At 38.8% G+C, this 18,122-nt stretch overlaps 1 protein-coding gene across 3 annotated transcripts in view; it reads right to left on the reverse strand.

The window, feature by feature from the left end:
- The window catches only part of LOC114642900 (N-acetyllactosaminide beta-1,3-N-acetylglucosaminyltransferase 3-like), a 57,190-nt gene that overhangs the window by 22,091 nt on the left and 16,977 nt on the right, over positions 1–18,122 (reverse strand). For all 3 annotated transcript variants that reach the window (XM_028791647.2, XM_028791650.2, XM_028791648.2), the window contains exon 2: positions 9,395–9,989. In XM_028791647.2, the coding sequence (XP_028647480.2) occupies positions 9,395–9,977 (583 nt within the window). In that variant the 5' untranslated portion in view covers positions 9,978–9,989. The remainder of the gene's footprint in view (positions 1–9,394; positions 9,990–18,122) is intronic.

Below are 18,122 nucleotides of genomic sequence, written 5' to 3' on the forward strand. Positions count from 1 at the left end.
ATGTGTTTTTTTTTGGTGGCATGGTATATTACTGAAAAGCAGGACAATTATAATGTGTTACATGGTATTACGTACGGAATAAGCACCAGAGTGAGATGAATGTATGCTATTTACAATACGTTGGAAAGGGAACAAATAGCACCAGTCAGTCAGAAAGACCAAGGCTGAAATCGAACTGTGAGACGGAAAGCGAGCAAATAGCACCACAAATACGGAAAGCCAGTTAGGTGCACTGGGTCGTTCACGTTTTACATCCATACGGCAGTTCCACTTCACGCGATGAAAGCAGTCGGCTTTCCCATACTTGGACACCTCCGCAATGTCTTGGCAATTTAAAGAAACATTGGTAAAGAGGGATGCACAGAGATTAAACATGCTGCTAGATGGCGCCGCCGTTAACGTCGGAATTCTTGGTATGAAAACATCTTGACGTCTTGCGCAATGTTTGAGATGGCCTTGAAACAGACTTTTTTGTGGCATCGGAAGTGAACTTTCTAATGGTATGTCTTTTTTTTGATGGCATGGGTATTAGCGAAAAGCAGGACAATTATAATGTGTCACATGGTATTCGGAAAGCAAACAAATAGCACCAGTCAGTCAGAAAGACCAAAACTGAAATGTTACTGTGAGTTGGAAAGCGAGTGTAGGTCAAAAGGTGTCCTGCGCTTCACCAAGGATATTTTTCCCAAGCAAACATACCCCATGACCTCCTCCTGGTCACATTGCATCCCCATGCTGAGTTTGGTGGCGATCGGACGCCCGGTGCAGATTTGTATGGCATACAAACAAACATACATACATAGACTCTGCTTTATATATTAGATTACTGATATCACAATCAAATTTGAAACTAATTACGTAGATCAGTTTTGTTTAGAATTAAGTTTTCTTAAATGACATATTACTAGCAAAAATATATGGCATCACATTTTCTCCTAAGCAGAATAGGCTGATATCATTTGAAAACAACTGGCAACCTGTATATACTTTACTAAATTGACATTGGTGTTCTGCCAGGTAATGTCTACATTTGGGTGATGAAAATGGCAGTCTTAGCATCCATCTTGTTTTATGGAGTATACATCCTGCCTGGAATGTAGGGAGATAGCTTATCTCACATTGAAGTTCCTAGCTTTGGCACTAAAACAAAACAAGAAGGCATTACTTGATTACAACACTTACACTCAAGTATTTATTTGTAAAGTTGGGGATGGCAACATTGCTGGTTAACCATTTTCACTATTTCAGTAATACAATACAATTTGTTTTTACATAGCCCAAAATCACACAAGAAGTGCCGCAGTGGGCTTTAACATGTCCTACCCACAGCCTTGACTCTAAGAAGACAAAGAAACTCCAAAAACGCTTGTAAGGAAAAAAATGGAAGAAACCTTGGGAAAGGCAGTTCAAAGAGAGACCCCTTTCCAGGTAGGTTGGGCGTACAGTGGGTGTCAAAAAGAAGGGGGTCAATACAATACAATACAAAGAACAGAGCACAAGTAATCCTCAATACAATATAATAGTGCAATAGAAATAGTACAAGTACAGAGCAGAATTCAAGCCCAGATTCTTGCTATACAGTAAATTGAGGATGCAGGAAATTGCTGAATTGCCACTGAATTTACAGGTCAGTGAATCCAATTTATAAATAGAAATTATTTAGAGAGAAGTTTGTCAAGGACATAAACTAATTGTGTTAACCACAGTACTGTATCAGCTAAGAGCACCTTTGAAATGTGACTTATGGTGCAAGAATCTTCTGGGTGTGTCAAACCGTCCCATCTCAAGGAGATGGCAGCAGCCTCAAACTAAAACGGTCTCCTAGGGATGACTTCTGTGCCAAATAATCCACAAATGGAGAGAGCAGAATACATTACATTGTGAGAGGCAGTCTTGGGCCTCTTTTTACACTATATGATTGTGCAGGGTGGCAAAATAATAACAGGAGCTAAAGAGAGTGCTCTTATATTATGTGAGCGGTTTTACCGTTTGTAATTATAAGTGCTGAGAAATTTGCATTTTGTAACATTCAATGTGCAATGGCATTTCCAGAAGGAGAAAATGCTTCTGTAGAAGGAGTTAAAGAAATGTTTGTTGTCAGAGTAAGTGAGCAACTCTTAACATGGCACTTCGATCCTTGTCTAAAAACTAAAAAGGATTGCTCCTGACTGACTAGTGTAGATGAGAAGCCATTGAACATGGTAAAAAAATAACGAGCTGATTATCCTGACAAGGACAGGAGCACAAATTGACTTAATATTCATGTACTATACCAGCTGGGTGAGTCAGTCTATCTCCGTGACTAATACTGTAACCAATACTGCAGTTCTTTACAAAGATGGAAAGCCACATGACAAGAACACCCAGTTTCATACTGTCTGGGAAGAATTTGCTCACTTTCCTGGTGTTTTTTCGCAAGCTAGGTGAAGTGTTGGTGTGAGTATAAAAGAAGGCTGCAATGGGTGTACTTCTCGACTGAGCTGGTTCCTGCCTAGCACTCAATGCTTCTGGAATAGGGTTGGCTTACCACAACCTTATTATGGATATGGCGGATTAGGAAAATAGGTAGATGGGTGTAATTCTATGTGAACAGGCTGAAGGGCAGGATACATTAAGGAAAAAAATTAACTGAAGGCAAAAGCAGGCTTGCATTAAGAGAGTGAATGCAGTAAAACCTGATGTCCTGAGGGAGCTAAAGTTAATATTCTTGTGTTATTCTACATAAATACCATTACATTAATATTCCGCATAAATAACATGTACATTAATACCATTCATTCCAGGTGCTGTGCAAGCAGCAATCTTTTACAGAAGCTCCATAGTTCTCAATGTTTTTCTTTTTATGTCTGAACTTATTTACTAGTTACTACTTTTTTTACTACTTAAGATTAAAATTGATCTGGCTTCTAGCTTGAACTTCTAACAGCCACTAGAAACCAGATAAATGGATTTTAAATTTACTGATGAACTACAATGCATGCAAAATCATGCACCTGCTCATCATGACTACACTTCGAACAGGCTGTGAACTTGGATGGAGTCACAATGTGGATCTGAAGACTGCCTTAGGTCTGCAACATCTACAAATGTAACAGATACAGGGAAGATAAAAGCAGGGTGTATTAAATGCTCCCATAATCAGTTACTTTCGTTTTGATCATTTTGCGCCTAAGCTGTTCAGTTTCACTTTACTGCAGGAGCTGTTTGTCCACAGACAGAGAGGGCGAAATGCCAGCATAAGAGTAAAAGCAAAGTGAAAAGGTTTGTCAGTTTGTCATCAATTGTAATGGACAATGTTCGATCACTGCCAGAAATGATGCATGAACTGTCTGCTCTTATAGAGGATTATTGAATATACAAGTATGGTGGCATTTTGTGTTTTACAGAGAGTTGGCTTAAACCTGAAATACCAGACAGTTTTAATGATAAACAGATTTTACCTTATTCAAGCAGATAGGAGGGGTCTAGTCGTCATCTCTGTGAATGAGGAATGCTGTAAAATGTAGCTTATTATTATTAAACCTAAAGTTTGTAACACAGCCATTGAAATTCTACCTGTTGGGATTCATGCACGTTATTTGAGATAAATTACATCATCCTTATTAATGTTTATATACCTCCCACTGCAAATGAAAGACTCAGCAACTGAAATGATTCACTCTTGTCACCAACATTTTAAATGATGGCTCATTCTGACCCTGCAGTCATAATATGTGAGGACTTCAACCATGTAACTTTGGAAGCAGCTATGATCAATTTCTATCAGTTTGTATTTTGTTCCACTCGGAGAAATAAAAGTTGGAGCTATTTAAATGTAGGGCCCTATGATTTTCGCGATGCAGAAAACATGGACGGAATCACAGAATTAACGCATAAAAATGGATTTGAGATTTAAAAATGGAAATGTGTGGAGTATAGAGACTGAAGTGGTGACAGTTACAAAACTTCCCAATAATTAAATGATTGAATAATTTGTAGTTCTATCATTCAGATATAATTTTCTAGTTTGTTGTTTGTCAAGTGAATGCAATTCTTCATACAAATTCAATCATGCCTCTATCTGTTTATGTGCGCGTTTTCTGCATGTTTTCTTATTAAAGGCATGCAAATTAGCTAGCTGTATGAAACAGAAATGTCGAAGCGAGCAGTATCAGATACCCTAACTATGTAGAAAAAACTAAGAAACACGAGCTTAACTGCAAAATTGGGGGCACAATAATATCCCGGTGACTTTTACAAATCTGGACAACACCTTTTCTGCAAGTTTTGCAGCCATACTATAGACTAGACACAAAGATACTTGCAATGACCATGTCAAATCTAAAACCCATCTCAAGAACAAGGAGAAATTAAGATCAAAAAGTATTCCCCTTCAGGTAACAATAGAGGAAACAACAAAATTGTCAGAAGCAAGACACCAGTATGTAGAGGACTTTGTGGCCATGTGAGTGGCCATGCTCGAAAAAATGACGAAGATGCGTCCTTTCTATATCAAGCATTGTAAACGGGGAGGAGCGCTGCCAGAAAATGAGAGCAGTCTTCGTCAAACTCATTTGCTCAGTGCCTTTGAACAACATATGGACACAGTTTTTCGAAAGATTCATGGCAAGAAAATTTATGTTGTAGTTGACGAAACCACTGATAGCTGAGACCACATACTGTAGTTCTCAACATAGTGGTAGGTGAGTAAACATTTGGCTATATGGCAATTCTTTTATGTAGGCAGTTCTAATTGTACATGATGTATTTACTGAAAATCATTTAACTGATTAAATTATATTTAACAGGTATTTCCCGTGGAAAAATGTTATTAGTGAACAGCACTGGTTGTTAACGGGTTCCCTTTTAAAAATTAACAATGATGTTTCTGGATTTAATAAATGTTTTGCCTCGTGGTGATGAGGTACACAAGGTCCACATTTGATTCTTCCAGTATAAACTCGGCACCTACAAACCTGGGCAGAACAGCAGGCTTCTCCTCATATGCAATGAGCCCTTAAAAGCGGGTCTCTCTTTTTTTTCCCTGTCTAATTCCCGGATTTAGTGTCTTCCAGATCAGTTAGCTTTTTACTTTGTAATTAATTATTTTTAGATATAAAATAGATATAATGATGCACGTTTTCAATCTGTAAACATTTAACTTTTCCACCTTTTCACAAACAGCACTTCAGTCCCTTCACAATAACCAGCTGAATCTTAATGACATTTTAGCAGTGGTTACAGACAATGCATCATACTGTCTGAAAGCATACTAGGAAGTTTTAAAATGGGTTATGCCTAACAATGTACATTCACCCTGCTTGCGTCACGTCATCAATTTGGTGGGAGTGAGGCTGCATCATCAGTGATGTGGGTAAAGTCTACCTTCTTTAAGAAGCCTACCAGGAAAAGGAGATGGGCAACCTTCTTGTCACTGAAAGATTGAGCTGACCAAGTCTACCTGATGAATGGAACTGTAAAATAAGGTTCAGTTGTACTAGTGTGCTTTTCATTAAAATGAATGTAACGTGACATTTCAATATTGTTTGTTTTGTTGTAGTTGTTGCTACATTCTTATAGTTAAAAAACAATCCAAATCAAGGATAAATAAAATGGTGAAAACAGAAAATCAAAAAAGATAAAACAGAATTTGTGAAAAAATAAAACTGTTTCCATACGGCCCTACAAATGTTAAAAGATGCTTTTACGTTTAAACTACTACCACCTTTGGGCAGATCTGATCATAACCTGATTCATCTTATTCCCAGCTACAAGCCTGCTATTAGAAAGCAGCTTGTTGCCATCAGAATAATGAGGCTGAAATGGATGTGAATGACTGCTTCCAAACGACAGACTGGGAAATGATGTGTGAATCATATGGGGATGATATTGATGGGCTTAGTCACTGCATCAGACTGTATTAACTTTTGTGTTGACACAGTAGCTCCCTCAAAGACCGTATGTTACTTTCCAAACAACAACCTCTAGATTACTAAGGAGTTAAAAAGGTCTTCTGAATGTGAAAACATTCAAATCCAGTGACAAAGAGGTTCTGAAGGACACACACTGAGTGCTAAAGAAAAAGCCGAGTAAAGGAAAGGAAGCTTACAAAGCTAAAATAGAAAACGCACTCACTTAGAATAACATGAAAGGTGCCTGGAATGAACTGGGTATATTTACTAGACTTAAGCAATCCAGGGGTCAGGTGCTAGAAGGGAATGTGAACAAATCTAAAGCTCATCTCCCCACATTATCCCTAGTACATCAAAAACTCCTTTCACGTTGACTAGAATGACCAGTGACGAGTCTATGTAAGGGCTGTCCATAACTGGAAACCAAGTAAGGAGACAACTGAGGAAACTGCAGAGAGTAAAAGCTGTGGGACCAGATAGACCTCAAGTTCTTAGTGCTGATCAACTTTGTCATGTTCCCTGTCACATGCAAGTCTTTTTATAAAGCTGCAAAAAGTGCCACTACTGTGGAAAGCATACTGCATTGTTCCTGTTCCAAAGAAGGCAGGTGCTTCTTCACGTAATGACTACAGAACAGTGGCACTTATGCCTCATATCATGATGACCTTTGAGAGACTGGCAATAAGATTATACCAGTCCTCTTGTGGTAGACCACCTAGACTCACTGCCAATAGTACAAAGATGGAGTGGAGAATGCAATCATCTATCTGCTCCAAAAGGCTTATTCTCACCTGGACAAAGCTGGCTGCACTGTGAGGATTAATAGTTTTTATTTCTCCAGTGCCTTCAATACAATCCAGCAATCCCTGAAAAAGGGTAAGTTCAGAGATATGCAGGTGGATGAGCCTACAATCGCCTGGATAATGGACTATCTGTCGGTGAGACCACAGTTTGAGACTTGAGGACTTTGTTTCTGACACAAATGTGCGTACCACTGGAGCACCATAAGGGACAATAAATAAATATAACAAACGCTCATGTCACTTGCAGAACTTCAGGCTATTCTTTACTTCTGGCATGTATCAATAAGGGAGAAAAGAGTATAGGAGTCAGGTGGAGAATTTAATTTATTGGTGAGAATGGTCTGCATTTTAACATCTGCAAAACCAAGGAGTTGTTTATTGACTTTTGCAGTACCATACAACCTCTATGTCCAGTCACTATTCAAAGAGTGGATGTTAAGGTTGTCCACTCCTAGAAGTACTTGGGATTCCTCATTACTAACAGGATGGACTGGTTTTAGAGCACAGTGAAACTATATAAGAAAGGGTGGAGCAGGATCTTCTTTAAGCGACTGTGTTCCTTTAATGTGGGAAATGACATCCTTCACGTCTTGTACAACTTTGTGATGGCCAGTGCAATTTGCTGTGGTGTGGTGTGCTGGGCTGATAACATCACTTCAAGAGAGGCCCACCGAATCAACAAGTTAATTAAAAGAGACTCAGTTATAGGACACACACTAGTCCACCTGGAGAGAATGAAGACAAAACTGAGTGTCATTATGAATAATGCTACATATCCTCTTTCTGGCACACTAAGACTGACTACTTTCAGCTCAAGAATTAGTGAGATTTTCTTTGCTGTGGTGTGCTGGGCTGGTAACATCACTTCAAAAGAGATCCACCAAATCAATATGCTGACAAAAGGGCAGGTTTAGTTATGGGACACACAACCTTGACCTGCAAGAGGTAGTAATGGAGAAAAGATAAATACTACCCACCCCTCTATGACACATTAATAAATAGCTTTAAATAAAGCAAACAAATTATTCAGCAGAAGTGTGTCAAGAAACGCTGACAGGGCTCCCTCAAACCTATAGGAATACGCCTTTATAATGCCTCACTGTGGCTGCTTTCTGATCATTAGCCAACTCAGAAATGTTCTTCTTTGAAATACTTTGTGTGTATATGAGGAGTGTTGTTGTTGCTTGTTATAATATTTCTTAAGCTTCTACAAAAAGCTAAATCCCTCTCCAGGGACAAATAAAATACTATCTCTAATTAAATAAGGTAAATTAGTGTGGGGCACTCAAGCACCAGACACAACTTTGAAGATCCACCTTCTTCAATACCTGGATGTCTAAATGGTGCTTTCAAAGTTCAACAAAATATTGCCAATCCAAAATGAATCCTTTCATCAATCAATCTTCCAAACCAGCTTTATTCCAAGTGGGGTCATGGAAAAGCTAGAGCTTACACCAGCACGTGCAAGGCTGGAACAATCTCTGGTCAGTGAACCAGTCCATCACATGGTGAACACACACAGGTATACTAGGGGTAATTTAACATCACCAATCCTCCTAACTCATGTCTTTGGACTGTGGGAAGAAACCAGAATACCTGGAGGAAACCCACACAGAGAAGGAGAACATGCAAAATCTATGCACGGATGACCTGAGAGGTGAACCTTGGTCTACTTATTGTGAGGTGGCAGCTCTATCACTGCACAACATACAAAGTAAATCTTTCTTTTTAATCTTTGTCCCTTTATAAAACATTTTTTACTTATTTACATTCAAGTTACCGTATACACTCGAATATAAGCAGAGTTTTTCAGCACCCAAAATGTGTTGAAAAACGTCACCCTCGGCTTATATTCGAGTCAGGTCCCACTGCCCCCGCCAACCCGACAGAAAGCTGGAGTGTACAGTACAGTGGAACCTCGGTTCACGAACGTCTCTGAACACGTACAAATTGGGTTATGACCAAAAAGTTCGCCAAACTTTTGCATCTGGTACTGTAATGGTACTGTAATGTGATAAATTGTAGAGAATCCATTGACATTAACTTTGAAATACAGTTGCTACAGTTTTATTTCTAATCAAATTATAAGCATACTCAGAGACAACATTTGGGTTTAAAACTGATTGAACTGCATCGTAAGCTTCATTCCTAATGGCAGCATATTGATCGTTGTCTATGTCGAGTCTGCACATTCTCATCATGTTTGTGTGAGTTTTACAGGGCACTCCGGGGTTTGCTCCAATCTCTGAAATGTGTGTGTGTGTTGGGGGCATTGGCACATTGGCTGTGTGGGGGTGTATGAATGAGTATAGCCTACTAAGGACTATGACTTTAAATAGAATTGTGTGGGTTTTCAAAAATTATGTTATATAAAAACCACACTTAGAAGACAACCATTGTCCACTTGCCATCATTATTGAAAGTTTATTTTTAAAGAGTACTACTAAAACTATTATTTGTCCATTCTTCCATTTTCTAAACCTTCTCTTCCCATCAAAAGGCACCTGGAAGCCAAGTCAATATAAACATTACAGCATGTGTGAGCTAAGAAAAAGTTTAGCATAGTGAAAGACTAAGAGTCATTGTTAACTTTGATATTCATCTAATTCAAGTATCTAAAGTTCCAAAATAATGAAATCAAAGTGTAATTTGACAATTTTCACTTTATATACTATATAAAAGCATAAAGACATTACTTACCCTTAAAGACAAATTCTACCACACAATTATACATCATCCACTCAAGAAAACAATATTCTTTTAAAGACAGATTTGTATGGCTTTCTGTAAAATCCCACTGCAAAATGTCCTGGTACTGAGACACTTCTATTTCTACCATTGCCATCTTTGTCTTGTTTTCAATGGTAGCCATGAGGAATGTTGGTTTAATATGAAAGTTGTCAATTACTTGAGGCTGTGCCCATGTCTGTCTCAATGCATGCCGGCGATCAAAGGAATCTGGATGGCTTTTAATTGCTAAGATAAGTGTCATAGAACTTTTAGTTCTGCCACACAGTTGCTTTGGTTCCGATATCATCTTACACTTGTAATCTTGTAGGTGGGGAAACTCCTCTCTGTACTTTTCAAAATCCAATAAGTAAACATATTTTCCATCATTAAGGATTTGAGAGTCTCTCTGTATTGGAATAGCGGATGATAAGTTTTTCTTTATAATAATATATTTATTATCCACACAACAATATAAGAAGATACCCAACAGTATGCTGATCAAAAGACATATCATAAATTTCAGGAAGTGCCTCATAGTTTTACTTTTGTTCATCTGGTTCAAGTTCTGGAGAAAAAAAAGAAAAAAAAAGAAAAAAAAAAAAAAAAAGATTTACATATCTTAAATATTCAACAATGATCACATAACTAAGAATTTGGAATATCTCAGCTTAAAATGTCTTTCTGACCAGTAAAATTCAGGAGATAACAGTTTGTCAGTGCAGCTGTCCAGTGTAACCATTTCTGCATTGATTGTTGTCAAACATTTTTTTTTTTTTTATCTCTACAGCTTTATTACTGAGTAAACCTGGAGATTTTTTTTATATACAAACATACGGCACATACATACTGTATACATCTCGTATATACACACCCCTGTGCAGGGATGTCACAATACTAGAATTTTTGCATTCGAAACCAATAGCAGATGAAATTTTATAATGCTCAATACCTTTTCGATTCCACTTCAAAAACAGAAATCCTATTCAGTGGCTTTTTATTAAAAGTACCTCCATTGTTCAAGTGCACAATATTACACCAATATAGTAATAAAGATGCAGCAATAATCAAACTTTCATTATTTTACTTACTTAAGATATATGCATCACATTCCAGCAAAAACGTTTGCATTAATGCCAAGGCAAAGACACATTACATATTCTATGCAATTGTTTTGTAACATAAAATAGTCCTTATATTTAATCTTAAAATCTCACGTATACATAACATTTTCTCCCAGCCACCTTGGATGTGTAGCAGTATATTTATGCTTAATTAGCAAACAAATATATGGCAAAAAAAAAAATTAAACATATCTATACAAAACATTTATATAATGGGGAACCCTGTTTACCAAAACTAACAGAACTTTTTAGCACTTTAACATTGACTTCAAGTTCAACCTTTCAGGAAGTTTATGAATAGTATCAAGATCACGTCTTTCTTGTATAGGTTGAGCAGACATTTGAGAGGAGGTTGATTCAGCAGGTTCTTGAGGCTGAGATTCACCAGCAGCAAGGAATGTATCAGGTGTCAAAAAAGTAAACTCATTTGAGCCCCGAAGAATGATCACCTTCTCAGCAGTGTCTTATGCTGTGACATCCCAAGCCTGTGCATCTAGTAGCAACTCAATAAGTCTGCACCAGACTGTATCATGCCCAACCTGCACTGTGTGTGTCAGCTGATCAGTCCCTGACTGTGACGGTGCAGGTTGGCCTCACGCTGTCCGGGTCCCACCTGCAGCCTTTTGAACCTGCCACCACCGATAACATTTCTGAGGGATGAGCCGAACAAATGAGGACACCACATAAAGCAAGGGGAAGGTGAAACAGTGCTCAGTGCTTTTATTAAAAAAAAAAAAAAAAAAAAAAATCATCACACAAATCCAAAGTGTGTCCAAAGTGCAGTGCAAAATGTCCAATAAATAAATAATCCAACAACACATCCAAGTGTTTAGTAGAGGTTAAAATCCGAATAAATAAATCCATTAAAACAAAGTTTAAACAGGGCAGGAAACGGTCTTTAAAATAACTGAGCCCAGTGCACTCCTTTAAAAGGGTCGTCTCCTCAGCTGGTCCTGACCAGACCTTGCACCCAAGGAGACAGCTATCCAACAGGTGCCTACCATCCTTCTACGAGTCCGTGTCCCTGCCACTCCATGGCTGTATCAGGACACCTCATTCCAGAACCAAGGCTTGGGTCTCCAAAGGCCATGATGCTACCTGCACCACCTGGTCACTCCAGCTCCCTGAATCACTCAGCTGGAGCGACCCTCCACAACAGCCGCTGAGTGGTAGCCACCCACTCCCTGGAGGGGTTCTACACTCAGGTGCTTGCCTCCTGGTTTGCTCTCTCACCTGCATCAGCTCTCTCCCGTCTTCCTGCCTGCTTCTCTTTCTTTCAATGTCATCTCTGTTCTTGTCTCTTCCTTCCTTCCGATCCCTTGCGTTCCCCTTTTATGTAATGGGGAGCGGTTGCAGGTGCAATCACCTAATTACTGCCCCAGGCTGATAATGAGACAGACCTTCCACATCTTGCTCACACCTGCCCCACTCCCAAGTGCAAGCACGTCCATTATTTATTTAAAATTCACCTTTTTTTTTTTTTTTGAGCTACACCACAGTAACACGATCTTACCAGGTTGCCATTTCTGATGTCAGTGTTGGTCGTCTCTGGCAAGTACTTTTTGTGCAACTTCAAATGTTCTAAGCAGGCCTTGTGTTTGTTTTTGGAAGCACTGCTTCCTCTGACCACGTTTACCCAAACTAGGGTTCAGCACATCCAAGCCCAATCTCAACCTTCTTCCCAAGAAAAGCGCTGCTGGAGTCTGACCTGTGTTTTGACAGGCTAAAACGAAGTTTGCAATTTTCTCGTATAGAGACCCTTTACCCTTTTCCATGTCTTCCAGATACTTTGAAAGACTGAACAAAATGTTTAACTAAACCATTTGTTGCAGGATAGTAAGGAACAGAAGTGATGGGCTTAAAGAGATTATTTTTGACAAATTCCTGGGATTTGGCTGATGTAAACCGAGTTCCATTGTCACTGATTTATTGTTCTGGAAGACTTTTACATGCAGATAGGATGTGGAGTTTGTCTACTGTTTTAGATAATGTTGCCTTTTATATTGCAAACATTTCGGCCATTTTGAATGTGCATCAAATACAACAAGAAACATTCGATCATAAAAAAGTCCGCATAGGCCATGTGAAGTCATTGCCAGACAGAGCTTGGCCTGTCCCAGGTATGAAGGTGAGTGTTTTGGGGCTATTGCGGAGTCTGTTGCCATCCTGTGCATGACTTGGCTGGGTTGTCTATTTCAAGGTCGATTCCAGGCCACCATATGTAGCTTCAGGATAAGCTTTTCTTCTTTACAACATCTAAATGACCTTCATGAAGTGCCTCAGGTATTTTTGGACAAAGTTTTGGTGGCACAATCACTTGTGTTCCTAACATAATACATCCTTGACAAACCGATAACTGTTCATGTTGATTTGATATCCCAGGAGGTCAGCTCTTTTTGGCAAGAGTTAGGGAACTTGATGCAAAAGCAATTTGTTTTTATGTGCTATCAAACATCTTACAAGAGAGAACAAAACCAATGTCACATGGTGATGCATCACAAGCCAGGCGCAATGGCAAGATGTAATCAGTTGCTTGGCAGTTTTAAAAGCTTGTTCACAATCTTGTGATCATTCACATTCATTTCCTTGCTGCAGCAGTTTAGTGGATGCAACACCATTGAAAGATATGGCAAAAAATAAAAAAATCTATGGAAGTAATTTACAAGGTCCAGGAAAAATTGTAACTAGGCCACATTTTCAGGTTGAGGTGCCTTCAGGACTGCATCAGTCTTGTCCGGGGATTTATGAAGGCCATTCTTATCAATAATAATATGTCCACAGTACTCTAGGGAGTCTTAAAAGAATTGGCATTTACTTTTTGATTGGCTCTCAGTCCAAATTCTGCCAGTCTAGTAATGACTGCTTCAAGGTTTGCCAGATGTTCACTGTTATCATTACCAGTCACAATTACCTGTATGTCATCTAAGTAACACTGAGTACCCAGAATGTCCTGCAACACTGGATCCACTGCTCTCTGCCACATGGCTGGAGTACACAAACGTCTGTTATAACAGAGTTCCTTGTGAATATTTCATTGGGAGGTACGTTTTGGAGGACTCCTCTAATTTCATCTATAAATAAGATTGGGTCAAATCTATCTTTGAAAAGTACTCACTATCAGCAAGTGAGGCAAACATATGCTCTATGTGTGGTAAAAGATATTGGTTGACACATAGTAGTAGTAGACATGTAGTAGGGCAGGGCCCTCCTCACCCACGCACCAGCCTCCATTCGAGTCTGTCTACCTCTGTGTTTTGGAGTGTACCTTGCATGTGTTTAGCTAGTGATACCCATTTGCTTATTGATTTTTAAAAAGTTTGTCCTGTTTCTCTACTGCGCGGGCAGAGCCGTGGACGACAACTAATATATATCTTTTAATATGTTTGCTTCATTTTCTGTCACAATTATCATAATCTTGCCTTCTGATACATTTCATTTATCCAGAGTTCCGTCAACTGCATTTGCCAAAGCTTCTCCCATGTGCGCAAAATTAACATAGCATGGTGCACTTGATTTGTTTGTGAATGGTAAAATCATGGAGAGAATTGTCCAAAACTATGCCATCTGACCCTTTTAACTCCATCCATCTACACAAAGTGTTATTTTCCACACTTGTTTGATAGTTTCTTTGATATATGTTACTATATTCAATTTATGTGCGATGTGTGCATTTATTCATACAGCAAACAACATTTTAAATACCAGTTTCAATAAACAGGTTTACTTGAACTTCTTAATTTGCAAAGATGATGTTAATGTTTGCTATCTTGTATTATGTATACTTGAACTTGCTTGTGTGCTCCGAGTGTTTGTGTTTTTCAGCTTTTCTTTATCTTTGCCTGTATATCGTAGGCTAATCTGTGATGGTTACTTAGATGAACTGTAAGGTTTAAGGTTCTTAATCTGAACAGCACACAATGTACTCTAACATCATGCACTTACTATTGTCACTTTTAATGTTATACTCCCAAAATTTCCATACAGTGGTTTGCTCACACTTGGAGTGGGAATCAGATTCCTGGAGATCTTCTACTGCAGCACCACTGAGAGTATCCTAACTGAATGCATCACAGTGTAGCTTAGTAACCTGACTTGTCACAAGCTCCAAGCTCCACCAAAGGACTGTTTGTACTGCTTCTAAAATCTCTAGTGCTGATCTTACACACCTTCATACAATCCACTTCACCTGATGCCCAAGTAGGCCTGAATCCACCATCTCTGATGCTATCTATCCAGTTCATTCCATGTTTTCATTCCTGCCTGCTGGTAAACACTTCAGGGCTACAACCAAACCACATGCTTGCCTCCTGCTTCAGGGACATTTTCTTTCCCCAGGCTGCAAAGTCACTGAACTCTCAGTAACCTGATCTTACCTACCCTTGTTGTGGAGAAATCTTCAGAAAAAACGAGCAGAGTCTTCAGAAAGGCAGTCAGAATTTTGTCTTTATTGCACAGCATAGGTAACCACTGCAGAGCACATAAACCTTGTCTGAGTTCATGAAATGAGCCCTAGATTTATTACAATTCTTTTCACAAAAATGTCCCACCTTTACACTGTTTCCCATCATCTACTGTACAAGGTTTCTCATGACAACGAGCTCGCTCAGCACCTTTTCTCATAACACCTTTTCTCATAACAATCACCTGGTGTTGCACACTTTCTCATAACAAAACCCTTGCCCCCACAGACCTCCCCACAACAATCTTCTTCCCAGTAGACCTTCTCATACCAAATTTCTTTCCCAGTCTATCTTCTCATAACAGCCACTTTGGCTCAAAGGACATATTTGCCACCTGTAGGTGAGCATCCCCTGATTACTCCTCCTTTTGTTCTCACATCCTAATCCTGAGCTGTGAAAGACTGATGACCTTTTAGTTAATCAGTTCTTACATTGAAGTTGGAATCAGCAGGATCCACATGTGAAAACAGGACTGCTCAATTAATAATTCAATTAATGATTAATTGTTGCACTAGCATCTCTTATGGGCCTAGCTACAGACAGCCTCAACACGGTGCTTCCTAGATACTTGAAAGAAGGTAAAAATGCAAGCCTTTAACAATTTTATTCTTAAAGATAACTAGTTCAATATGTTCTGCTGTAACTTTATTATCATTATGATACATAAAGAAGCACTGGCATATGAACTTAAATGGTATCTAAAATATGTGTGTGTTAATGTAAAAGCCTGCAAACACAGACAGAAACGCCATTAAGACTTGCTAGCACAGAGGCAGAGCTACTGCTCATTTCACAGGCATTTACAGTATTTGCCAAAGGGAAATAGCCTTCAATAATTAACTCTTAAGCACCTATATAGCTGAGACTAACTAGGTATCATAATGTATTTTATTTTAAATTTATTGTCTAAGGTACTGATGAGCCCTAATAAATCTAAATGCCTATATAATTGCTTGTATGTTTATATGCTACGTTTAGAGCTTGCCTAATACTCACACAATGGCCCTGAATGCTGGTGACAGTTTGTTTAGTCTTCTGTCAGCGAGAGGTTCAGCACTTGCATTCCCAAAACAAAAAACTTTCCTGCTTGCTTCTTCAGAGAACATAATGTCCTTGGCTCACAGACGTTCAAAACAAAGCCAAGTAGAAAGACAGGCAGGCTAAGGCCCTTCTGCAAAAATAAATGGTGTCCTTTTAAAGCTGCCTTAAGCCTAGACTTTTCATAGCTAATAGAACTTGTAAGAGCCAATCTTAGAAAGTTCAAGTTTTGAGTTAAACTCATATTAATGTTTGCTTAATTTGAATAGAATATAATTTCTTCCATAGTCATAGACAATGGTATTGTCTTTTCTCCCTATAAGCTAGTAAGAGATATGTGTTTAGAGCAGGTCCCAGTAAACAGGGACTTGAAAGATCCATTTTTAAGTTAGAAATGGGATAAGCATTCAGTTTTCTGACCGTTTTGAAATGGTTCAGAAATTATAAGTGGTTAGTAACAATTTAAGATGTAACAAGATTAAGCTTAGAACTGAATTTTTCTTATTATAAAATTTTAAATTTTCTTTTTTGTGTGAACTGTTTTACTTTGAAACATAACTAAACACTTAAAAAAAAAAAAAAAAAAAAAAGAAGACATTTTGTCTGTGGAATCATTTCTGCGCGTCAGGCCTTTGTTGAATCCCATTTTTTGAGTTGGAGCTGCTGAACTTTGGAAACACGTAGATACATTTTCGTCAGAAAACTTGGCATCTTAAGGCCTTGAAACTGGAATCTACCATCTGAGGACAGAGGACACTTCTGCTCCTGAACTCGTCAACGAAAGAAAAAGAACTGAGTCATCCTGAGGTACTGTGCTCTTGCCTTCTATCTCAGCATTATCGTAATGAAAGCAAGGCCGCCACACCTGAACTCGAGAAGATTTTAAGAGACTATGATATTATAAAGGACTTTGTGGATGATTGCCTTTGTTTTTGCCTGAGTTTTTGAAGCATCGCTATAAGGAAGTAACTGCTTTGTTTGAATGTTCCGATTGTGACGTTTGTTGCTGACAAGAGAACCAGCTGTCAGTCATTTGAGCTGTTGTCATGGCAATGTCTAAGCATAACTCCAGTGAAGTTAGTAGTGACTTGAGTACAGACTCAAAGCCAGAGAATGTAATCGGAGATCTTAAAGGTCACATAAGTCAGAGAAAAGATAAACTTTCTGTGCTTATAGCTGAAATAGAAAGTCTTAAAGATACTCCAGAAAATCATTCAGAAGTAGCAGAAAGACTTGAAAATTTTTGCAAGACACACAGTGAGATAGAAGAATTACATCATAGGCTAATATCAACACTGAGTAAAGAAGGCGCGATTAAGAAACAGAAAACGACATTCGCCGAAAGCTCTAAGAATTGGAATGAATTTATTAATGTTACAACCCTATGGCTGAAAGATGCAAATAGACTGTCAACACATAAATCCGACTTACAGCTAGTTAATCAATTCGAAGAGATGCAATTACAAGAACGGAATCGCTCAAAGTCAAAGGTGCGAAAGGCTTCCCCGCAGTTAAAGCGTGCTTTGGATATTAAATGTGACTCTTTAGCCCAGAAAAGCACTGCTGCTGCATCATCACCTTCTTCTACAGTCACACTTGAACGCACAGAACTTGATAGTATCCTACAAATGCTACATGATCTTAAAGCTAAAGTGGAGAGGCAGGAACAACCCACAACTAGCACAAAAACCGACACTCAAAGCTCCAGAAACGATGTACTAGATGTATTAGTGCGAAATCAAGCCGAATATCAGAAGAATCAAGCTGAATGTCAGAAAGCAATTACCGAAATGGCTAAATCGTTAACCCAACAAAACATAGCTACTACTCAACCACCTCCAGCGCCGCGTGGCAAAGTACCACACAGGCAGGTCCCTTTATTTTCAGGTGACCGATTGGCTTATGCAGACTTCATTAGGGCCTTTGATAACGCTGTTGGGGATGTGTTACAAAACCCTCAAGATAAATTTGATTATTTGATCCAATTCACAAGAGGTCCTGCTCAGGACTTAGTTAAAGGCTGTGTGCGACTGCCACCAATTTGAGGTTATCAAAAGGCCAGAAAGCAACTTGAAACTT

This window comes from Erpetoichthys calabaricus, chromosome 6 (genome assembly GCF_900747795.2).
Source record: "Erpetoichthys calabaricus chromosome 6, fErpCal1.3, whole genome shotgun sequence".
Classification (NCBI taxonomy): Eukaryota; Metazoa; Chordata; class Cladistia; order Polypteriformes; family Polypteridae; genus Erpetoichthys; species Erpetoichthys calabaricus.